This window comes from Periplaneta americana, chromosome 9 (assembly GCF_040183065.1).
Source record: "Periplaneta americana isolate PAMFEO1 chromosome 9, P.americana_PAMFEO1_priV1, whole genome shotgun sequence".
Lineage (NCBI taxonomy): Eukaryota > Metazoa > Arthropoda > Insecta > Blattodea > Blattidae > Periplaneta > Periplaneta americana.
In genome coordinates, this window is record NC_091125.1 from 73,048,322 (window position 1) to 73,074,383 (window position 26,062).

At 35.9% G+C, this 26,062-nt stretch overlaps 1 protein-coding gene across 7 annotated transcripts in view; it reads right to left on the minus strand.

Moving 5' to 3' along the window:
* Positions 1-2,453: 2,453 nt before the first annotated feature.
* Positions 2,454-26,062, minus strand: part of LOC138706092 (mitochondrial uncoupling protein 4-like) — a 107,239-nt gene continuing 83,630 nt past the window's right edge. For 6 of the 7 annotated variants that reach the window (XM_069835045.1, XM_069835046.1, XM_069835043.1 and 3 more), the window contains 4 exons: positions 25,615-25,737; positions 18,502-18,699; positions 13,777-13,869; positions 2,454-2,696 (listed from right to left, as the gene is read on the minus strand). In XM_069835045.1, the coding sequence (XP_069691146.1) occupies positions 2,522-2,696; positions 13,777-13,869; positions 18,502-18,699; positions 25,615-25,737 (589 nt within the window). In that variant the 3' untranslated portion in view covers positions 2,454-2,521. Of the gene's footprint in view, positions 2,697-11,636; positions 11,799-13,776; positions 13,870-18,501; positions 18,700-25,614; positions 25,738-26,062 lie in introns of all 7 variants that reach the window. The other variant, XR_011333898.1, reaches the window with a different exon arrangement.

Here is a 26,062-nt window from a genome sequence, read left to right on the forward strand (position 1 = left end):
AGACATCACTGATACAGCACAATTGGCCATATTCATCCGAGGTGTGGAGCAGGATTTCATTGTCCACGAATCCTATTAGATTTAGTACCTCTCAAGGGTAAGACCACTGGGGAGGTTATCTTCAGTGCTGTTAGTAAATCTATGGAGGCCCATAATTTGCAGTGAACACAAATGGTATCTATTGAAACTGATGGAGCCCCCGCCATGAAAGGGGATAAAAAAAAAGCCTAATTGGAAAATTGAAAGCCTTTCGTAATGAAAATGGCATAGCTGGTGATCTCCATACATTGCACTGCATTGTACATCAAGAGGCACTCTGTGTTAAAGCAGCCAACTCGAACTCAGTCATGGATGTTGTGGCACAGAATGTAAATAAAATAAAAACCAGTGCACCAAAGCATAGGCAATTCAGAAATGTGCTTAAGGATTTGGGAGGAGAATATGAAGATCTTAAACAGTTTTGTGACATTAGATGGCTTAGTAGAGGCCGTATGTTACGTCGGTTTTTTGACCTTAGGAGTGAGGTGGCTACATTCATGAAAGATCAGGTATAGTAGTACTCATATCTATTTTTATACAATTTATATTAATGGACTCTGTTACATCCGTACAAAGAAATGTTATTTTCTATGTTTCAGGGAATGGAAACACCTGAGTTAAACTGCGAGGAATGGGTTTGTGACCTATCTTTCTTGTGCGACTTATCCGAACATTTAAATAACCTCAATATTTTCTTACAAGGTCGCTGACAAAATATTCCTGAAATTTATAGTTACGTTCAGGAATTTATTACCAAACTCTTACTATGGATAGACCATATTATAGAAGCACAGTTCACTACTTTTCTTGTCTGAGCACTGTCTCTACTGTTCCTCCACATAAGTTGGGTTGTTATGTTGACGTTTTGCACATTCTGAAACAAGAATTCTGTGAACACAGATTTACATATTTTAGAATGTTGGAAGAGAATACAGCTCTATTTATCAGTCCATTCAAATTCGAAGTGTGAAAACAGAACTTCAAACAGAACTGACAGATTTGCAATCGGATGTGATCATGAAAGAAAGATGTAAGAGCTTGTTATGTTCTGATATTTTCAAGCTGTTATGCAAAAGAAAACACGAAAACCTGTATACTTTTGCTTACCGCATGGAAGCCATATTTTCTTCCACGTATATTTGTGAGCAGTTCTTTTCACAGCTGAACACTGTAAAAAATAAATACAGATCGCGCATATTGGACAATCTACTTTCTACTCAGTTGCGTGTGGCTATACCTGATTTTGATTTGATAATTCAGTTTGTATGTCAAGAGGAATACTAGTTTGTATAACTCTACGCAATTAACATTGATATGGTTTCTATTTCCTTTACTTTTATCACCGCCAATAATGGGCTTGATTTCTTAGTGAGATTCTGTATGAGTGTATTAATTTTGTATTATTATTATGATGCTACAAATGAATAAAAAAGAGTGCATACGGGCCTAATTAATGTCATGCATCATGAATGATGAAGAATCCGTCACTGGCACATTGAAACCACCCCTTCTCTCAGTTCACTTCGTTGCACCCTCTTTGGTTTTGCGTGTTGCATCTGTTGGTGTATCGGTGCAAAGCCCGGTTTGGACACAGCTGCTGTAGAGCATAGGAGACGAAACAAATCCTCTGCGCAAATGGTTGTGGAAGGGGCCAGTCCAATGACCAGCCTGGAGGGAAGGAACTGCTTGAAGGGAGTGAACAACTGCAGAGAGGAGATAATTTCTATCTGAAATGAACTGCAGTTAAGATTCCACACTACCTATCACTTTCTGCCACGAGCATCTTACACCTTAGCAGCTGCGAGTTGATGATGGCCACAACACATTCCCGCACTGCTATGCTTTGTCCATTCGCTCTCTCCGTCTTCACCCAAATACGGTAGTACTGACAAAAATTAACTAATATTTGTCTCAAACGTTGAAATTACAAATTTAGGACTTATCACTTGCGAGTAATACTCAAAATCGAGCTTAGAATCCTAATAATATTACAGTACTATTAAATCCAAGTTTGATCATGTCTTGGACAAATATCAATATGAAATTCAGCCTGCATATAAAGATGGATTACTATTGCACACCAGTCAATTTAGGTACAGCTTACAGAGGGAATTTTCCGTCAATGACGAATGGTTACTGCCACATAATCATGAAATTTACCGGTACATAATTAAAAATGTTTTTGTAAATTAATAATACTTACTTACTGGCTTTTAAGGAACCCGGAGGTTCATTGCCGCCCTCACATAAGCCCGCCATTGGTCCCTATCCTGAGCAAGATTAATCCATTCTCTATCATCATATCCCACCTCCCTCAAATCCATTTTAATATTGTCTTCCCATCTACGTCTCGGCCTTCCTAAAGGTCAAACAAACATTATTGTTTGGCCTCGGTAGTAAATTAATAATAAATATTAAAACAGTATTCAATAATTTAATATAAGTCTACGTCCAATACAAAATTATATAGGTACAAATAGCATTAAAATGCTGTTGCACCGAGTAATTTTTTTATATTTTCAAAAGACACCCAGAAGACCAGTGCCCAGGGCCCAAGGCGAAGCCACAGAGGTACGAAACCTTTGTATAGTGCTAAGAGGCCTTCATTCCGAATAGACTGGATGAAGCAATCTGTAGTACCTTTATAGAGCAGTCCTCTGAAACAGAAAACAAAATACAAACGTGATGTAGCAACATGAGAAAACATTAACACTATAATTTATTTTACCCTAGTAATATAGTGTAAGGTTTATCAAACTGTTAGCCACTGTCAGAAACAGCTCCTTAAATCACATGTGAAATAATGGTAGCTTAGATATCATTATTTCATCCTATGACATACTGGTAATTAAATTTGTTGATTAGAAACAAACATTTTGTTTATATCCGACCAGTAGCTTAGCAACAAAGGAATTTTTGCATCATGTTAGAGTTTTGAATAAAATATTCATTATGGCTAGCTAATATTACCATATAACTGCACACATTGTATTCTTCACCTGACGTAATTAGAAACATTAAATCCAGACGTATGAGATGGGCAGAGAATGTAGCACATATGGGTGAATCCAGAAATGCATATAGAGTGTTAGTTGGAAGGCTGAACAGAAAAAGACCTTTGAGGAGGACGAGACGTAGATGGGAGGATAATATTAAAATGGATTTGAGGGAGATGGGATATGATGGTAGGGACTGGATTAATCTTGCTCAGGATAGGGATTGATGGCGGGCTTATGTGAGGGCGGCAATGAACCTCTGGATTCTCTAAAAGCCATTTGTAAGTTTGTAATATTATATATAAGAAAGAAAATAAATTTAATAATAAAATTACTAGGATAAGACAAAATGTTGTATATTGCACGTGGTTAAAAGTCCATTATGTATTAATGGAAAATTATGACACTGATGCTATGCGTTCGTATCATAAACATGTCACTCACAAATAATGGTCAATTTAAGCCATGTATAAAATAAATAACTACCGGTAATACATGTTTCATTATTCTTAAAACTGGAAGAAGCCACATAGATCCAATCTATGACTTTTACTACTACTGCTGCTATTATTATTATTATTATTATTATTATTATTATTATTATTATTACTATTATTACTGTGATGACAACGACGATGACAATGATGATGATGAGATGAGACAAGAGGAGATGGATGATGATGATGATGATGATGATGATGATGATGATGATGATGATGATGATGATGATGACGACGATGATGAGGAGGAGGACGACAATGATGACGATGGTGTTGGTGACACTTCATTTCATTTGAAATTCTACTGATTTGCTGAGAAATATCTTCAAATCATAGCATACTGGTATTGAGGAAGTGTGTATTGATACAAACATCTATATAGCTGCAGAAAATGTTTAAAGTTAAAGTGAAAATCTAGAAAATAAACCCAGCAAACAGGAAGTATTTTGACAATTTCTTATTCAACTGTAAATTCACAAACTGCAAAAAAATATACAATTTTATTAATAAAATAAATGACACAAACAGTCAAACAAGGGCAAAGAAATAACAGATGTTCAAGATTCCGCATCTTGTATGTGTTAAGGAACTTCCGAAAGTGAATAGCCAAACCATTGCATATTTTGTAAACAAAGGCCTACAGTCGTTATACTCTGGCAATACAGACGATTCTAAAATTCTGTTGCTTTGTACTGATGCTGCCTCATACATAGTTGCTACAGCTCCATTTCTTAAAAATTTTTATCTTAACATCATTCATGTAACTTGTATAGCTCATGCCCTTCACAGGGTTTCTGAAACAATCAGGAACGAATTCCCTCTTGTCAATTCGTTCATTTCTAATATGAAAAAATGATTTTGTAAAGCCCCATCCAGGATTTTAATATTCAGAGAGAAATGCCCAGATATTCCACTCCCACTTCAACCTGTTGTTACACGATGGGGAACATGGATTCAGTCAGTGGTGTATTATTCTAAATATTTTAAAGAAGTGGTCATGATTATTGAAGAATTACCTGAATCCGATACTGCAGCATGTGTGAAAGCAGTGAAAGAGTGTCTGTATGACCCATCAGTGAAAAAAGATATTGCCTACATAACATCAAATTTTTCATTCATACTGGCAAGTATTGAACAATTAGAACGTAAAAAACAATCTTTCTGTAGTCAAATAGCAATAGAAAAGAATGTCCAGGTGAACATACATTGTGCTTTGGGTGAAACTGGGAAAAAAAGTTAAAAGTATGTGGGACAATGTACTAAATAATAATGTAGAATTTTCCTTGCTGGAAAAGTATCAAGAGTGATATTGGGGGAACATGTATATGTTCCAGTAGGTATTGATGTTTCTACTGCAGCTAATTTAAAATTTACTCCTCTCACCTCTGTTCAGTAGAAAGAAGTTTTTCTGCTTTCAAAATGATTTTCACTGACAAAAGGAGAAGATTAACTGTGGAGAATTTAGAAAAAAATCATGTGATGTACTGTGCAGATAGTTATGAAAAAGAATGAGCATGGAACTGAATTTCGATAAGTTAAAAAGTGTAATAATAATTTTTTTTTTTTTTTTTCAGTATATTAAATTTGTGTAGCTGTGTTTCTATATTATACATTTGTCTGTCTCCATTTCTTAAATATACTGTTTTGTGCCATGTTTTGTGTATTTTAGTGTATAATCTCAGTGAAATAAATAAGTTTGAAGCCTTGATCATATGTGCCTCAAATGCCTAGTTTTACTAAAATAGAGCCTAGTTTATTAAATTTTTAGTTTATTTTAGACACCTAAAACTACAATTATGAATTGCAATAAAAACTTACTGCGCAAAAGAATACCTCCATTTATGTTAAGTGATTCACCTTGGTCCACTAATTTTGATGTTCTGCAAACCAAGCAAGCCCTACCTACAATATAATTCTGGTTCCAGATTAATTAAGACCAAAATTATTATTATTCTTATGAAAACTATCCAGGAAAAGTTCTCACCTCCTCCTTCACTGTTCTTGATTCCCAGTGGGAAGACAATAGCTCCCCAGGTGCAGCATGTATTTAAAAATAATATGAGTGTACACATGTTACAAAGGCTTTATAAACATATCAAATACATAATTTACAATGAAAATAGAGTTTAATTTTGTAAACTTCAGGACATCTAACTTATCTACATGTAAATTAAGTAAAAGATAACACAGCAGTTACACAAATTATGTTACACTATGAGTGTCTGCATATTTACAATCATGAAAAATATTGGATTTTTACTTTTATTTATAAGATTTTTAGATAGAAAGTGAGGACACACACCCTCTCCAGGGGACACCACCTTAAAGTAACACTGTCCATGTGGGTGAGGAAGTTACATACCCCAATGAGGCTGAGGGCTATGCCGGCTGTAACTTCCTAATGGCAGGAACTCCCATACCAAATGCTGAACAGGTCTCAGCTGAGATTCCAGACGAAGTGTGTGCTGCAACGTCTTGCCTGCCTGCCTTATCCTATCAACCTCCCAATCCTGTACCCAAGCCAAGGTGTAGGGTATCGTGTGCTGCGGGCTGAATAGCACTGGAGTACTTAAATATTCAGTGTCGCAAATGATCCCCTTGGGGTATCAGACCAAACGCCATTGTACTTGGGACTTTTGCTTCTGTGGGAGCTTGGAGATAGTGACTTTAGTTCCTCCATTCTCATGGGAACAATATTTGCCCAGAGAACAAAACAATCAGAGCACTCCCTAATGGGGGACACTAGAGAAGAGTATGATGAGGAGTTTGGAAACAAGTCAACTCACATTGCAGGGGCTCAGGTAAGGGAACCTGAGAATCCAGAGAGCTCCCTAACAGGGGACTCTCGAAAAGAGTATGGTGGGGAATCTGGAAATGGGTCAACTCACATTGCATGGCTCAGTTAAGGGAACCTGAGAATCCAGAGAGCTTCCTCATGGGGGATTCTGAAGAAGAACTAAAATATGACTCTGCCATATCAGGGACCTCGCAAGAGGAACCAGAACATAGCAAAAGTGGAGAAGCTTTGATGGAGATTCTAGCCGTAAAGGTGGGCATCTAAAGCTTTAAAAGATGAAAGAACACTCGGGAGCTGAGAGGAAACACAGTGGAGGAAGGTGAGAAGGGTCCCTTGAGAACTTTGTCCTGCTGCAGTGAAGCTAGCTGCTCCTTGCTCCTCTTCAGCTGAAATATTTGCTATTTTGGCCTGTGCATATCATTTATTAGATTTGTATCTGCTCTAATAGCCAGGCAGCTTTTAAGGCATTAAGTACAGTCAAAACAGCGTCTAAATTGGTATGTTAATGCCAAAGGACACTGGATTTTCTCTGTTCCCAATGCCCTGTAATGCTGTGTTGAGTACCAGGACATATGGGGATCAGAGGTAATGAAAATGCCGAGAAGTTGGCAAGGGAGGGCTCAGCAAATACCTTTATGGGGCCAGAACCTATTCTTGGTGTCACTCCACGGAGGGCCAGATGGGAAATCACGCAATGGGTGATTCACTAGCATGGCACACTATGAAGAAATCTCACTAACGCTAGGCAAGCTCGAACACTGATAGAGGGTCCTAGCAGAAAGATTGGTAGGATATTCTTATCCTTTAACCGTGCACAGCTTAGAGGTACAGTGGGCTATTAACAGGACACAACACTAAGGAAACACCTGCTTGTGATGGGACTAACTACAGACCACACATGCAGAAAGTGCAGAAGATAAGTGGAATCATGTGTACCAGTGTGTTCTATATATAGTGTACAGGGTGTTTTTTCAAAAAAAAAAAAAAAAAAAAAAAAAAAAAAAAAAAAAAAAAAAAAAGTAACCGAAACTGAGTTTATGTTTTTTAACAATAGAAGGTAACTTATGGTCTGTGTTTTTAATTATTTATTTATGTTTCAAAGTTAAGTTGAGTGAGTGTGAAACCCAACATGCCACAGCATGCCATCCTGAAACGCACATGGTGCGTGGAACATTATTTCTGGAGTTACGGACAGGATGAAATGATGGACATTCCCTGAAATTCGTCGCAACTGCTTTCCAGAACCATTTCCAAAGACTTACACCATCAAAGAAGACTATCCTGTCTTGGGTAGAAATATTCCAGCAACCACGGTCAGTGACGAATCATATTGAGGGACATTCAGGAAGACCCTGCACCACCAGGAGCAATGAGAATGTCGGTCGTGTGATGGAGAAAGTTCTGCAGTCACCGAAGAAGAGTTTTCGGTGCATATCAAAGGAATTGCAATTGCAACACACAGATGTGTGGCGCATGGTTAAGGAACTTGGTGCCTGCTCATACTGGATCCAGGTATTGCATGAGTTAAGGCCCCCAGATTATCGCACCCACTTGCAGTATTGTGCCCATGTACTGGCCTGCCTCTATGAGGATGAACACAGCCTTGACAATTGGTGGTTGTCAGATGAGTGCCATGTGCTCCTGAGTGGCCATATTAACAAGCAGAACATCAGATTTCTTGGGTGGGAGAAGCCTGATGAGTACCTGCAGAGACCACTACATTCTGAAAAAGTCACTGTATGGTCAGCAATTTCAAGTCATGGCGTCATTGGCCCGTATTTCACTGAAAATGATAATGGTGAGACTATCATTGACAACGCTGCTGTATACCGGCAGGTCCTTACCCACTTTGATGCTAATTTACAGACTTTGTGAGTTTAGAAGTTTGGATTTTGAACAGAAAGTCTTCCAGCAAAACGGAGCCACACCACACATTGGCTGCGGTAATCTACCGTCCCTCCAGGAACTCTTCCCAAATAAGGTCGTCTCCAGTGGATCGGCCTTTCTCTATCCCCCCAGAAGCCCGGACCTCACGATGTGTGGCGCGTTTCTGTGGGGCATGTTAAAGGAACAGTGTTTTCATCTGGTACCACATACCTTTGATGACCTAAAGGCAAACACTGAGTCTGTGATATTGAACATAACTCCAGATAAGTGTGCCGGCATGCTTACACACATCATTGATCGCATGCAGTACATAGTGGATAATGACGGATGCCATGTGATGCATATAATTGTGTAAAGATGGTCAAAAGACCAGACAAAAGTTTCGGTTACCTTTTTTCCTGGGCTCGACTCTCGGGGAATTTTCCTTGAAGAAGAAACGTTCCCTAGGTGTCTAGTCTGGAATTTTATATGAATGTGAGTGTGATTGTGAGTGTGCCAGTTTGCTCGTTAATCAATTTTCAAATAAATTAACAATATATCAGAATTGTCACTGGGCAGAAACCTGAACATATGTTTGAACATAACAATTAAAATTAATATTTTATGTTTAATAATACTTAGTGGTTTATAAGTAGGTGGATAGCGAGCAGACAGTTATACAGTGTTTTATCTTTACAAACTGCCAAAATTATATAGACAGCACATGTCGACCTAGTGAACAAAAAAGGCTAATGAAATTTAATTATGTCTTATAATTTCATTTTAATTTGTAAAATATCATGTTTTTAAGATTGATAGTAGTCTAATATTATTTGTTTACATTTCGACTGAACGTAAATGCCATTACCAATGATATTGCTCCCAACACATACCAATACACAACAAAGTAAGAAACAACAGATTCAGTGTACGTATCAAGCAGAGTAAATAATGTCTGTCTATTCTCATTTTTCAGGATAGGAGAAGAAATGCCAGAAGGAAGTGAAATTGGGAGGGGAGTACGTCAAGGATGCCCTTTATCACCTACCCTGTTTAACACCTACTTGGAGAATTTAATAAAGAACTGTTTTCAGAACATGGGAAAAGAGTGATAGTAGGAGGAAGAAGAATCAAGTGCATAAGATTTGCTTGCTGATGATATGGCATTGTTAGGAGAAGAGATGATACTAAGAGATATGCTTCTGGAGCTAAATGACAGCTGTGAGCAGTAAGGGATGAAGATAAATACAAATAAGACGAAGACCATGGTCATAGGAAGAAAAATAAAGAAGGTAAACTTGCGAATTCTAATGAGTCAGTAAAGCAAGTGGACAGTTTCAAATACTTGGGGTGTACTATAAACAGTAACATGAGCTCCTGCCAGAAAGTCAAAGGAGGATAGCAATAGCCCAAGAAGTTTTTAAGAGAAAAAGGAGCATCTTCTGCGGAGCTCTGGAAAAAGAACTAAAGAGACTAGTAAAGTGCATTGTGTGAAGTGTAGTGTTGTATGGGGCAGAAACATGGACATTACGACGAAGTGAAGAGAAGCGAATAGAAGCATGTGGATATGGAGAAGAATGGAACGTGTGAAGTGGACAGACAAAATAAGAAATGAAGCTGTGTTAGAAAGAGTGGGTGAAGAAAGAATGATGCTGAAACTGATCAGGGAGAGGAAAAGGAATTGGTTGGGTCACTAGCTGAAAAGAAACTGTCTCCTGAAGAATGCACTGGAAGGAATGGTGAACGAAAGAAGAGGTTGGGTGGAAGAAGATATCAGATGATAGACGACATTAAGATATATATAGATCTTATGAGGAGACAAAGAGGAAGGCAGAAAATAGGAAAGACTGGAAAAGTTGGGTTTGCAGTGAAAGACCTGCCTTGGGCAGAACACTGAATGAATGAAATGAATTCTCATTTTCAAAAAAGTTAGTCTCAGAGAAAACAAATTTTCTGAGAAAACCTTGAGAGTTACACAAAAACACAATTTAACTTTTTTTCAGTTATTTATGCTCTACCACCAATATTTTTTTTTTCAGTTTATATCGTTAACATCTTGTACAGTGCTGAAGTTACACAGTGTTTCTGAAATCTACTGACAAACTTCAAGTGAATGTTCAGAGGCTGAATCTGGATGTTTTGAGATAGGGGGCCCATGGGCTATAAAGCCTCCTTTATAAGTGATTAGAAAACACACATGCTGGGTCATATGAAAAATCAATAAGACAACATAATTTTTAGGGTCCATTTAATTACCATATGGTACATGAATTACAGGATATGTTCAAAATGTTATCCATGGACATCACGACAAAGTGTTAAATGCTACACCATGGACTGACATACCTGCTCTCGAATTCCAGTAGTAGTGCGTACTTCAACACAAGCGACAATAATACGAGAAACATGATCGAATTCATCATCTACAGACGTTATGTACACTTTTGATGTGTCTTCACAAAAAAAAAAGTCCGTCAGTATAAGGTCAGGTGCTCTAGCTGGCCATGAAGTAGGACCAATCTTTCAACTACAAACTAACATGTTTTTTCCTACTCAGAGATGAAAGAAGAGGGGGATAACATGAGCCAGTGATGACGTAATTGTCAGGCAGTGTTTTATTTACCAACAAATAAAACCCCATAATCCCAAAATAGCTCCAGTGGCCATTGATTCCTTAACTCAAAATGTTCAGATACCTCCTTCAAACATTGCCTTGAATTTTGGAAATATCCTGTATATTTATTAATGGTGTTATGATCTAATATTATGTTGTATTTCCGGGTCAGTAACTGGAAGAAGTAGGAGAGAACAATGCCACACATCGACACATCTATCCAAAAGACAAACCATTCACAAACTCCATGAGAAATTAAAATAAGAAAACATGTTTTGTGCATAGTGCGCCAAAATGTGGTCGACCAGTAACTGCATAAACCCAGGATAATGCATTGTTGATTGCTGGAACTTTCATGAATAGCAAAACAAATCCCAGAGGAGAGATCACATCAGCTCTAGAGTGTTGCTACAGGTGTTGTGAAGGAGTATCGTTGCGAGATTCATCCACAGTTTATTTGAAAATGACCCTGACCATTTGCTTCATTTCTTTGAAATGTTGTTCAACGAAGAAAGGAAGCCACTAAAGTTCTAATGAAAACCTAGTGGTCAGACGAAGTTTTCTTTAAGTTGTCTGGAGCTGTAAATCATTACTGCTGTGTCTGCTGGTACAAGAGAACTCCCATATAACTACTGAACAGCAACATAACCAATTCGGTGTGACAGTTCTGTATGACCTGTGATGTAATGGTACCTTAGGTCGCATGGTTTTTTATGTCAGCATCATGGGTGCTGTCTACAAGAAAATATTGGAGAATACTTAAAATAATAATAATAATAATAATAATAATAATAATAATAATAATAATAATAATAATTTTTAACTTGATTTATCATCATTCACGCAAATGAAGCTAGTTGCGTAGACCAATTTACTGACAGACTCATTGCCCAGTGTGTGTCAAAGAAGGCTGGTCTACATTACACCCGCGATGAGTTGAGATGATGATGGAGATTTGTTGGGATGCCACAGGGGAATTACAGCTCCTGGAGAAAAGTCCTGTGTTACCAGACCATGGACTTGTCCAACACAAGTTATAAATCAGAAGTACACCAGGGATCAAACCCGGGTCCCCAGAATTATAAGTCCAGCGCTCTAGCCACCATGGTGGCTTAATAATAATAATAATAATAATAATAATAATAATAATAATAATAATAATAATAAAATTCCTTTCAACTATTCACCTACTTATAAGCCAATCTGTACCTATAACATTGAATTTTTTTTCTCTTTCATCAGCATCATATCTAGGTACAACTGTGAATTCGTTATGCCATATATCCACCATGCAAACGAAAACGAGTTTTGTATTCTGTGCTATCAAATGTGTTCTAATGAGTTACATTTTTAAATAAAGTGTTTTATGATACTGATGTCCATGCCCAGCATTATACAATTATTTTATAACCTGCTTTTGTGTCCAACTGTGATATAGTAATAGTGAAATTTGTTTCATAGAAGAATATCTGAACTGTATGTTCGTAACATATTATTACGGTACTCCAAATATTTTGCTTTGTTGGAAGCCCATATCTGTACTTACAATGCCACATTTGATCAAAATATTTGAGCATCTGTTTCCATTAGAATATAATTATTTTTATATGTTATTAAATATATGTGTTTAATTAACATTAAGAACACAATCAGCTAAATAGTTAAGGCATCAGCTTTGCATGTAGATACCTGTATTTTATCCCAATGAAATGAAGTAGAATTTATGATGAACAAAGATGATGTGTTGTTGTTGTTTTCCAATGGTCGCTTTAGGGATCATTTAACCCATTTTGCTTCTTGCCTCCCAGTAAAGAACACTCAGATTTCTGCACTGCTGCTCTTCTTTCTTAAGTTTAGTGCACTGAAGCAAATGTTCTTTGTTCATTGATGATTCTGGTATGCTGCACAGTGAACATTCTTCTGTGTTGTAAATTTCAATCTTGCAGAGTTGTGATGCAATGCAATCATGTCCTCTATTCAACCTGAAGATAGTTATGGCTTCCTTTCTGGGTTTCATGCTGTGTGTTTTCCAAAGTTTATTTATTTCTGCCCATTTTTTTTTCCATTGTGATTCCTGATTATATTTGTGGAATATTTTTGCTTATAATTTTTTTTTTACTTGGTTATTTAATGATGCTGTATCAACTACGAGGTTATTTAGTGTCGATGGAATTGGTGATGGCGAGATGAGACCGAAGATTCGCCATAGATTACCTGACATTTGCCTTATGGTTGGGGAAAACCTCGGAAAAAACCCAACCAGGTAATCAGCCCAAGTGGGAATCAAACCCGCACTTGAGCGCAACTCCGGATTGGCAGGCAAGTGCCTTAGCTGACTTAGCTATGCCAGTGGCTGCTCATAATTTATAATTTATCTAAAGATGACATTGCGATAGGTTTTTTTGGAGTATTCCTGATTCCTCTATGAGTTCCACAAGTTTTCATATAATTAATAATTGCATTGCAATTATGCTACCATATCATCTCCTGAAGTTCCTTTAGTGTAATATATCCTATGGGACAATTGGTCACTGATATTCAATTTCAAATAAGCTAGTAGGCTATCTTTTCTGTGTTTCAAACTTGTTTTAATCAGATATAATATATTTTCGTAAATAAAGTTACCAAGGAAATAATTAATTACTGATATACCTAATTTAAATATTAAATTTAGTTACAAAATGTTATTTTCGTTAAGACTCTTTGGTTTTGCTATCGGTAACAACCTTTTCCACAATTTATAAAACATGCACTGACTGAAAGCTTGAACATGCACCCAACACTTACATATCAAAAAGTTATTTAGCTCAAATTAATGTGGTAGGTCTTTTAAATGCATACAATACACTTTAACCCATGAGCTGAAAATGGAGCTGCTTTGTCTTGTGCATCAATGCTTAATTATGGTATTAAACTTCGCATATTAAACCATTTCTTTTTAATGTTTTAATACATTCTACTCACCTTCCTTGATCGTCTATGGGCTGGTTCATCAGTCTCGTCCTGATAGTGTCAAATGGAGTGGTCATTATAGCTGATACCAAGCCTGCTACTAAACTGCAATGACAAGAGGACACCACCTTAAGAATACGGTACCTAACAGGGAAAATGCTCTACTGTAAATCAAATCAGTAAATATAACAACATAATTTCAATTGAAGATCGAGGAACTACGAATACAACCAGTGTAAAGAGCAGTAAAAGGAAGGAAATAGCGATTCGTTGATAAAGTCCATTGCTTATATCACAGGTCTCCTCTTTACACTTCCAAGACAGACAGCTACTTGTGTCTGGCGAAAATCTTCTACCATGCACAGAAATCCAAATTCAGTGTAATGAAGATTCGCATCCAGCTGTGGATACGTCTGTAGAACTAGCTTATGTCCTATCCTGGAAACTGTATTTCGAAAGCTGTGAATAACTCTACACTAATGTGACTGCACTCAGATGATCAGAAAACGAAAGATAATCTTAGACCTGAATAGGGCTCAATCCTATAACTTGTCATTATTAAATAATTACATAACTCATCGATATATCATGACCAACATCTTGATAGACCTGCCATCTGTCCAGAAAGTTTTTCAACTGACTGTATGTGCTCTCCTCTGTCTAGATGCAAGCGAGGATGTAGCATGATTGGTAACTACTTTTATCAGTGGTCGTTTCAGTCATGTCAGCTATCAACCTAACTTCATTATTTTTTTATTTCGTCTATGTCCCATCTGTCCTGTCAATTACAAGAAAAAGAAGCATTTGTACTGTTTTTAAATAATAATAATAATAATAATAATAATAATAATAATAATAATAATAATAATAATAATAATAACAATAACAATAACAACATTATAATTATTATTATTATTATTATTATTATTATTACTATTATTATATGGTAATGATGTTCTTGTTATAATAATTGAATTGATGACTGCAAAAAGAACCTGAGTCACATTTTTTTATGAAGTTCAGTTATGAGCAGATTCTGAATCTCGGAGGTATATTCACCTTTGTGCATAGAAAAGATCCAGGTCTACGGAGATCTAAGGTTAAAACATGGGATTGAATTTCTGGTTGAGTCCAGGACTATGGTCCTTTTTGCACTCAAATTTGACTGTCAGCTGTTTCATGTACCACGCATATTTCATTTTGTTGGGAAATTCATGGTGCAGGAGATGCAAGGAACAGACAATTATGCTAGATTTTAGATCATGGTGGCCATTATTATATAAAAAGACTTGGATTTCAGTAGAAAGTTCTCCTCTTTCTGTTGCAAGAGACTGTAAGATTTTACTCATTGCATCTACATTTAACCAGTTTGTCTATGAAACTGAAAAGAAAGGGTTGATTACTGTGTATGAGTATATTGGTGGCTTGAACTTCAATACATTTCACCTGTCTTTGCCCCAAAAACAAAATATTGCTCTACCTGTGTGTCTTGCATATCCAGGCAGTTCCAATCAATGTGCAATGTCCAATGGTATTAAGAAATCAGTTGCCTATGTGTCAGAAATTGTCGAAAATGAAGAATTCTGCAATGATATCTTCCAATGGACAATTATGGAATGAAGATACAAAATGTAGGAAGTGTTGTCAGATACTATATTACAGAGACTTTATTTAAATATTAGATAATGTTTTAATAATATGAAGAATATTAATAGCAACTTGAAATTTTATGCTTTCAGTAATGGAATAATAAAAATATGTCAATTAATTTTGACACATAGTAATAACTAAAAGCTACTGGCATAGCTCAGGCGGTAGTGCAATTGCTTTCTGATCCGGGGTTCCACTCGGACATGGGTTCGATTGCCGCTTGGGCTGATTATCTGGTTGGGTTTTTTCCGAGATTTTTTTCAACCGTAAGGTTAATTTTAGGTAATTGATGGCGAATCCTTGGCCTTATCTTTACAAATACCATCTCGCTATCATCAATTTAATTGACGCTAAAAATAACCCAGTAGCTGATAGAGCATCGTTAAATAACTAAGTAAAAACAAATATTGTAACTAAAGACATTGGTTTGTACATTACTTGAATTTGTCTACATTAATAGATATTCACTATAATTTTGAGGTGATTTATTACTAGATTAACTCTATTTACACTGATTGCAGAAAGAACCTGGATCCATGAATTATAAATTATAATTGCTGTTTTAATTGAAGTAGCAAGTGTCAACAAGATAGCTTTAAATGTGTATCCTGAGATATTCTTTCCCTTGTAAAATTTTCTTTTTGACAGCAGGTTTACACTCTAAGCCGACAAAATAGTTTTTTTTTTGTATCTCAAAACTGTACTGAAGTGACTGAGGTTCTTTTTACAATCATCGATTCAATTATTTCCTGTGGTCCAAAATGAAATAACTGTGATTTTAGCTAATGCGGCACTACAAAGACTTTATTATTGCCTATTGCCTGATCAGTCGTCTGTAGTGAAATAAGAGCAGCACCACACAGGTTTTCTTTATTGTTGCCTCACTCATTGTGGCTAGACTAAGGTGATTCATTAACTCAAACACGGGAAGAGAGAAAAAATACAAAGAGAGAAAAAATACAACGAGAGAACAGAGAAATTCAATAATCAAATCAGTTTAATTTTCACTATTGTTCGTATAAACACATTGGTTTTTTAGAAAAAAAAAATCTTTTCTACGTAAAAGCAATATTGTGAAAAGTGTAGTAATGTATGTCGAAACATACCGGTACTTGTAGTTTTAATGAAACTTTGCAAAAAGAATATATATTTTTACGTTTATTGGACCAAACATCTCTAGATAAAACCAAAGTCGAGTGTCAACATGGCGTAAGCTTTTCAGTTGAGCATGACGGCAAAAGTGGTATCAGTCAGCATGCGCATTTGCAAAAACAGAAAGACCCTGAACTAGCAAAATGGGCACTTCGAGCATCACATCATTTTTTCTAAAACCCCAAGATGACGTAACTTTAGCTTCTGAGGGCGTGTTTGCATACCATACTGTAAGGCCTCGCTCAAATGATTGTACATATAAATTTTATTAATAAAGACACTGTATGACCCTAAGTATTCTTCTGCCTGCACCAAAGGTGAAGCCATATTGTGTAATGTATTAGGCCTTTATCTGAAGAAGAGTTAATTAAAGATTTGGAGAAATGCTCCAGTATTTCAATAAGTGTTGACACATGCAACAAAGGTGTCGAAAAACTATTTCCTGTGTTAGTAAAACTTTTTCTTCCAGACAGTGGCATTCAAACGAAAATACTGGATTTTCAATCACTGACTGGTGAAACATAAGAGCATCGTGAGGCCGAAAGAGATTCACCAAAATTAAATGTGTAGTGTACACTAATAAAAAATAGGATAATAGGCCCATTTTTCTTTGCTGAGAAAACAGTGACAGGAACAAATTATTTGGATATGTTGGAAAAATTACGCTGTGCCTCAATTACCTCTTGGAACTATTTTTCAGCAAGACAGGGCTTCACCCCACTTTGCAGTCCAGATTCGAGAATTTTTGGATGAGGAGTTCCCCAGTCAATGGATTGGAAAAAAAGGCTGAACTACTCACTTGGTCTCTATGCTCCCCAGATATGTAAGGTTAGCATTAAGGTGAGGCAAGAATTTAGGACTCCAATCATCCAACGCCACATATTGTAATTACGACTTCATTTTTTTAGTATGGTCATAAAAGTACACAGAAACTTTACAATGTGCAACAAATGATATATTAATATTACACAATTATAAAATTGAATTTATGATTCAGTTCGTTACTTCATTCTCGATCTTACACCAGTCACATTTTTCTGAAGATGAAAAGAGGAAGAGGACAGGAAGAGGAAGGAATTTAAGTGTCATCTACAGTAAAAAAACAGTGTTAAGTCAAGAAAACAAAGTAGCAGCGTTGAGCGCTAGCCAACGAGTTTGTAGAAGGCCTAGTAATGATTATAATCTCTGGCACTAAAATGCAACAATAACAGACCAGTGGGGACAGTCACAGCAGAGTACGATCGTAGGACAGCTTGTAGCGTCTTTAACAGAGGAAATGTAATAGATTTCATTCGTGCACACCTCCTAAAGACTCTATAGTGAAAGTTTTAAATCAATCTTACAATTCAGAACATTTGCCAATTTGTTGAAAATCGGCAGGACACTTCTCCATACGCTAAAATTCAGGAAAATCCCACTTTTTCAGGACGTATGGCAACTCTACAGATATGACTCCACTGGACTTTTTCCTATGGGTTTTTTAAGGACCAAGTGTACAGCACTTCTGAGGAGGACTTAGATAATTTGCAATGAAAGATTTATCAAGTCATCACCAATGTCACACTACAAATGTTGCTGAATACCTGGATGGAAGTGGACATCTGCTGAGCCACTGTGGGTGCACATGTTGAAATTATTTGAAATGTATCATCAGACAATATCAATTTTTTCATTAAGTTATCGCTTACTTTAAAATATATACTCTCTTAAAATGGTAAACCTATAGACCGGAGACATTGTATAATATCATAAAACCCCTATATACAAATACACAAGTACAAAGATGTTTGCAATGAAATAATATTGTTGATGTGAGGTGACATGATAGTTAAGTACAGACTTGTCCTTCTGTCTGAATCAAAGCTATTCCCAATCCCCTATTCATTTACATAATAACAATGCAAAGTCACCAACAGTGAAAGGGGAGTTTATTACCTTGCAAGAGTATGTGTTATGATGTTGTCAGTGAACAATGGGAAACTGAGGAAAAATCTCTTGGCTTTATCATATGCTGCTAAGTCCCCAAGGTTCACAGCTGCTGCACGTTGCATATTTGGAATAGTACCTGCCCAAAGTCCTTTAATCCCTCCTGCAGTAAAAATCACTTGGAACGCATGCTTTGGACTCCTCACTCTGAAACAGACACATAATCTCGTAACAGCAGCAGGAATTATCACGCAAGTCTCCTTTAGTTACACAAATTTCTGTACTTGAACCAATAGACAAGAGAATAAACAAGGAACTTTTCCATTTTAACACCATTATGTAGTTACAAAATTTATTCGCTTCCACTCTGCAATAAAATTGATCAAAGAGGAAACAATTCTTGTCAGAGTTCCCTTGCTCCCTGATAAAATTCTAAGGAATATCAGGACCTTCTAATAATGTTAGAGAAATTTACATTAATTCCTCCCCAATGTTTTAACAATACTGACTTGTATAGTATTTAGATGTGATTAACTGTAGGCCTTGATTTACAGTAAAGTGGCATGAAAAACCTTTTACCCACTCATTGACACATACTTTCACTTCCCATCGACCTTAAATTTCGATTACAACATGATAAAACGTGTCGTAATCGTATTTAAACTTCTAAGTCGTCCACCATTTTGCCATTCTTATCACAGTGGCGCTACTAGTTTTGTGTTTATGTCCTCTGTACTATTACAACAGAAACAACACATGTTACTCACTACCAGTGTTAACTTAGCAGCAGCAATGAACTACCAATGACAAGGGATATATCTTGTTTAGATTCCTCAGTAGAGTGTGCCTGATGTACAGTATATGCTGAAGTTCAAGGGAGTTTGTTGGGCATTGCATACGTGCAGTTCATCTGTTTGTTCTGAGCTACTAAAGGATTACTCATTAGTCGTAATGCAGTGCAAGTTATTGCGTTTTTTTTATGATTTTTTGAGAATAAAGGGATTCCTCATTCGTGCATAGCATAGTACAAGCTATTGTGTTATGTCTAATAAAATTGTTTGAGAACAATGAAGGAATTACTCCTTAGTGCGTAGTGTAGTGAAAACTAGTATTTTTTCTAATTGTCTGAGGATGTTGTATCAGAGCATATTGCAGCGAGTTTTTGTAATTTTAACTTCCTGAGTCCTGAGACATTTTTCGTTGTTTTATTTTTAAAGTTCAATATAATTCTACACTTCAAAAAAAGTCACTAACATGAGGAAAAATGCTGAAAAAATTCTGCAGGTTACAGTTAGGGCACAAATGCAGGTATATTATACAATACTTCGGGTCTCTGCACATACATCTTATATCATAATCATGTATGAAATATAGTATAATATGTTGTTGTTGTTTTCTAATGCCAGGCATTTGACAATAAAGTCATTTGACCTCTTGCACTCCAATATTTTTCAAAGATATTATCATGACTAGCCACTGAAGCACAGATTTTGAGGTGTTCCGAATCCATTTCTTGGTTTGAGTTGCACAATGGGCAGTTAGGGGACTGATATATTCAAATTCTACGCAGGTGTTTGGCCAAACAATCATGGCCTGTTGCCAATCTAAATGCAGCTACAGACGATTTTCGTGGTAAATCGGGAATTAAATTAACTGTGGATTTTGATGCAGAGAGTTCCATTTTTTCCCTTGGGATTGAGTTATCAAATTTTGTTTGTTGAAGTCTAAGTATGTAGATTTAATAAATCTCTTCACAGAGTAATACGTAGATTTAGTAACAGGTCTGTAAGTAGCAGTGCTGCCCTTCTTTGCTAAAGCATCCGCATTCTCGTTTCCCAGGATTCCACAATGGGATGGTACCCATTGGAACACAACTCTTTTATTGAGTGATAATAATTGAGAGAGCATTTTAGTTATTTCTGCTGTTTGAGATGAAGGTGTGTGTTTAGAGACGATTGATAGAATAGCTGCTTTGGAGTCCGACAATATAACTGCATTCCTAAATTTATTGATGTGGCATAGAAGATTCCTGAGACATTCACTTATTGCAATGATTTCACCATCAAAACTTGTTGTTCCATATCCAAGAGATCTATAAAGTGAGAAGAGACAGCAGGTAACACCTGCACCGGCACCTTGTTCTCTGGAGATCAAGGATCCGTCGGTGTATAAATGAAGCCAGTTTTGTGGAGGGTACCTAATAATAATTGTCTCTAAAGACAATTGTTTCAGCATTTCAGTGTTTACTTCTGATTTCAGTATTTCTTCTGTTAAATTTAGATTATATTCTATATTTAATAGAGTTAAAGGGTTTGGTTTAATTTGCAAGTTTTCTTTTAAATTCGGGATATTGATTTTCTGTTTTAATTCTTGAACAATGGATATGAAACTTTTCTGAGTTTTCAATCTACAAAGAGGACTGTATGAATGCCAATTGTTACCTGGTAATCTGATAAGTTTTTCATATTGAATCAGTGCTTTTTCTTCTATTGTCATTTTGATGCTGTTAATATTAGTGAGGAATCTCATAGAATCTATTGGCGTTGTTTTGATTCCACCAGTAATGAGTCTGAGAGCGTGGTTTTGAACATATTCTATGTCGTTTATGAAAGGTGAAGTAATTAAAATTTCTCCGCAGTATGTCAGCACTGGCTGTATAAACATTTTGTATGTAGTGTTCAAAGTATTCCTAGAGCATCCCTATTTCTTTCCTGCTAGTCTTTTTAGAAGGGAGAATATTTTACGTGCTTTTTCAGAAATGTATTTCAAATGGTTGCTCCATGTTAACTTACTATCGAAAATAACTCCAAGATATTTGGATTCATAAGTCCTAGGAAGGTGTTGGCCAATGTATTGGATATTGAATTCTCTTTCTTTTTTACCGAGTGAAAATATTTGGTAGTTACTTTTGCTTAAATTGAGTGTCATCAAATTTGATGTATTCCATTCATGTAGTTGATTTAGAGCTTTAAGAGCAGAATTTTGAATTTTGTCTCTATGTCTGTGAGATCCGGAAGTCCACAAAACTATATCATCTGCAAATAGTGCTGTTTTCATGTTTGATTCCTCTAATAGGGAGGGTAAGTCATTTATATAAATATTGAATAAAGTTGTGCTGAGGACAGCACCCTGAGGTAGACCTCGATATGTTTGTCTGTAACTAGAAAGTGAGTTATTGAATTTAGTGGCAATGAATCTTTGACTAAGGAATTCTCATATCCATCTGAACATATTGCTGGAGATACCTAATTTCTGGAGTTTTAGTAATAATTTATTTCTCCAAACAGAGTCATATGCTAACTGAAAGTCAATAAATATTGCCAAGGTATCTTCTTTCTTGTTAAAACTGTCTTTTATTTCTTGGCCAAGGCGTATGACTTTTTCATTGGTAGAGTGTAGTTGTCGAAAACCGGCTTGTCTTGGTGACAAAAGATTTTGGGATTCTAAATACCAAGTTAATCTGTTGGAGATCATGGACTCCATGGTTTTTGCTATCATGCTTAATAGTGCTATTGGTCGATAACTATTAACATCATGAGCAGGTTTCCCTTTTTTGTGAATTGGTACAATGATTGCTTTTTTCCAAGCTGCAGGAATTGAGGTGTTCCATGATAAATCGAAAATGGATAAAAGTACAGACTTGGCTTTTTCCCTCAGATGTTTAAAAAATTCGGAATGAATGTTGTCGGGGCCAGGAGATTTCTTGGTTTTTAAATTTTGTATAGCTAGAGTTAATTCTTTGGAAGTAAAATTTTTATGAAATATTTCAGGTTTTGTACTAGTAATATTGTTTTTATTATTTTTATGTAATTCTCTTTTGATAAATTTGTCAGTTTTTTTTATATTGGGATGTAATCTGTGAGAGTTTGAGAAGTGTTTATTAAATGCGTTTGCTATATCTCTACTATCTGTTAGTGTTTTGTTATTATGAATAATAGGTTGGCTAGTATTTTCCTGTGTATTGGAAATATTCTTCAGAAATTTATATGTTTTAGCGCTATCGGTTCTGTAATTAATATTTTCAATAAATTTATTGAAACTGTTCTTTTTTGCTGTTATGATTGCTTTTTTAAGAATGGCAGTCTTCTTCCTCCAATCTTGAGTATCTTCTGGTGTTTTGCTATGTTCTGCTTTGGTTCTTGCTTTATCTCTATCTTGTTTCAATAAATTCAGGTTTTCTGTCCAGAATGGGGTGTATTTTTTTGGTTTGCCTCGTGGAATGTGCTTTTTTGCAATTTTAAGAAGAGATTCACAAAAATATTTGTTCAATCTATCTGAGTTTGTATTTTCCATTAGTGGTGTGTTGACCTTGAGGTGTTCGTCGAGTTCTGTTGTAAATAGTTTCCAATTCGCTTTCTTAAAGTTCCATGTTGTTTTGTTATTATAGTATAATATACCGGTACCAGTACTATATCCTCAGGACTCAAGAGGTTAAGTTATACAAAAAGTGAAAGAAAATATCCGACAAAACATTTCAAACATTATGCAAGACGAGATTAGTAGAGTATTTCATAAAAAAATCTTCAGAGATATAGAAAAAAACGTATTGAAGCAGAAGGGGGACACTTCGAAGAACATCTCTTATGACACAGGTAGGATGCACTTGTATTCATTTTTAAGTTGTTTTAAACATTTTCTTGGCTTAAATAAGTTCCAGAAACTGAAGTTACATTGTAGAAATGGCAGCTGATTTCATAGTAAATGTGCGAGAAATATAACAGAAAATGTCGCTGATCTTGCAGTGTGAGGGAAGCATCATAATATGAAGAATCCTGCACTTGCTCATTTTGGAATTCGACTATGTCACAAAAGTAATGTGGCATTGGTTCCTTACGCCACTCTTCCTCTTACTTTTCCTTCCCCTCCTTCATTACATTTCAGTATTGATTTCTTTACAGTTGGGGCACAAATGCAGGTATATTATACTATACTTGGGTTTCTGCACATCTTATATCATAATCATGTATGAAGTATAGTATAGTATAGTATAGTATAGTATAGTATAGTATAGTATAGTATAGTATAGTATAGTATAGTATAGTATAATATAATATTGTATGGTATACATTTCTTCTCTCCCCATGAGGTTCGTTAGCATTAAATAAACTTTCCTTTGCTTCATTTCTGACTCTTAAAGTTCCCTATGCGAGATTAATCTGAGCCAACCTACCAGGAACCTGTTGACTGGTTAGTGTGCATACATAACATGTGATTTGCTTGCTAATCGTTATTATACAGTATAAGGTCACTCAAAAGTCACTTCAAACTTCAAATTGCTATAAAGTACTATATTATTTGAGGTAGAAAAAAAACATTGTTGTGTTGGGCAAACAATGAGGTTTTTCGTTTGTTAGTTTTGCACTTCCATTTTGTTGATTAGAACATTAAAGATTTTATTATCACTGCTACAAAAACGTTTAATGTTCAAGCATGTTCTATTATTAAATGTTAGGATACAATTGGTCCAATGTTATTATGAAAGCAATACGAATCTTCCTCAATGTGTGAGGCAATTTAGAACACTTATTTTAAGAGTCGGCTCATGTTCTATTCTTAATTACGTGGATGTAATCTGAAGAAAGTTGAGGAAACTGATTCTATTGCTGATAAGAAGAAATCTGAATACTCTAATCAGTGAGGTGCTTGACAGGTACAGTAATAAAATAAGTAGAATAATTATTATGGAATTAGTATTATTAGTCAGGTGTCCAGGCATCTGCTAATGGGTTGCAGGAGAGTTTGGAGAATTCTAAGAATACATCTTAGTCTGCACCGGTACTCATATAAACTAAAACCAAACCAGTGTTCACATTAAAAAAAAAGTGACAAACAGAAAATATATGATTTTGCTTTATTTGTGCTAGCAGAGATTCACCTTAATTATCATTGGCTGGACAAAGTTTTCTGGACAAACAAAGCACACTTCTTTCTTAATGGTAGAGTTAACACACGCAATTGCAGAATTTGCTCTAAAACTGACCCCCAGGTTTTAATTAAAAAAAAAAAAGTATTCATGATTTGATAGTAAATGTATGGTGTCCCTTCATTTTACAATTCACCAATGGTCAATATTTCTTCGAAGAAGAAAATGGAAAAAACAGAAAGTGTCACAGTAAATAGGGAGCACTACTACAATATGCTACAGAATTTCGTCACTCCTAGACTGGGGAATCACGACCTTGGAAACACATTCAGTAAATGTTCATCACATCACCAGCACTTTGCAGCAAAGCTATATTATATTTTTGAGCCAAGAAAAATATTCGTCTTCTACGAAAACGTGATCCCCTGCCATTTCATAGCAAAGCCATATTATATTTTTGGTCCAAGGAAAATACAATAAGGCGTTGCTACAAAGTGGCATTGTGCTGAACATAATCTTCATGCAATATAGCACACCATAACCCCATCTACACCCTGGCAAAACAATTAATTACACGGATCTCTGACAATCAGTAGGCACTTTCCAACAATTGATCTCCAATCCCACCAACCTTTTGTTATGGGGTTACCTTAAAAGAACGAGTTTCCATGGCATATCCAACAACCCTATAGCAACTGAGACATTCTTTATCGCAAGGAAGTCGGAATATTTCAAAACACTGTCTGCAAAACAATGTATATGGTGTCGCAGAGAGAACGGTGTTTGTTGAACAAGAGAATGGTGGACATATTCCCATGTTTTGTAAGAACCAAATCCCATTGTTTCCTAACACAGCGATATATTTTTATTTTTCACCTTAAATATTATAACATTTTTGGCACAACAACCCCCTTGTTTCCTTAACACAACGATGTTTCTGTTCTGTTTTTTTTTTCAGCTCAAATATTATAACATTTATGGTATAACACTAAAATTTGAAGGATGCACCTGAATTCAAAGCTTGACAAAAGAGAAGTAATGTCAACTTATACGGGAATAAGCTGTGCATGTCAATTTTCGGACATCTATATTATTTTATTATTTATTTATTTATTTATTGTTACTTATTTTTTCGTTTCAATGGGAGTGGGATACACATCCCTTGTGTTGTACTTATTCTGCATTGTCTTAAGCAATAATTTTGTGCTAAGTTATCCATATTATCATACATATATATAGCTCGATAATTATATCTTTACCGAAGAGGTAGCCCAAGCAGTCTTCTTTTTCCTTCCATTTGCATGTGTATTTTGACTAGATCTGTTGGGTTTGCTAGAAACTGTGCACAAACACCAGATATCACAGCGTTTGTTCCAGATTTCCTGCAATAAAAAACGGCCTGCTATGAAAAATTCAAAAACAAAACCTAAAACAAACTAATTAATAAAAACAGCATTAACAAAAACATATAAATCTATGTGAATATGGCATATTAAGAGGAGAGTAACAGAGGACTATCCGGCAGGACTTTGACTGGAGAAAATTGTGTATCGTATGGGTGGCTACCGTTACAATGAACACTTCGTGGGATGACTTCACAGGTCGGGTTGAGTGAGCATTGTGTATTGGGGGTGGATGTCATACACTGGGGCAGGACCTCTATTGTCAGTTTACAGCAGAAGTATATGAACACATTTTGGCAAATGT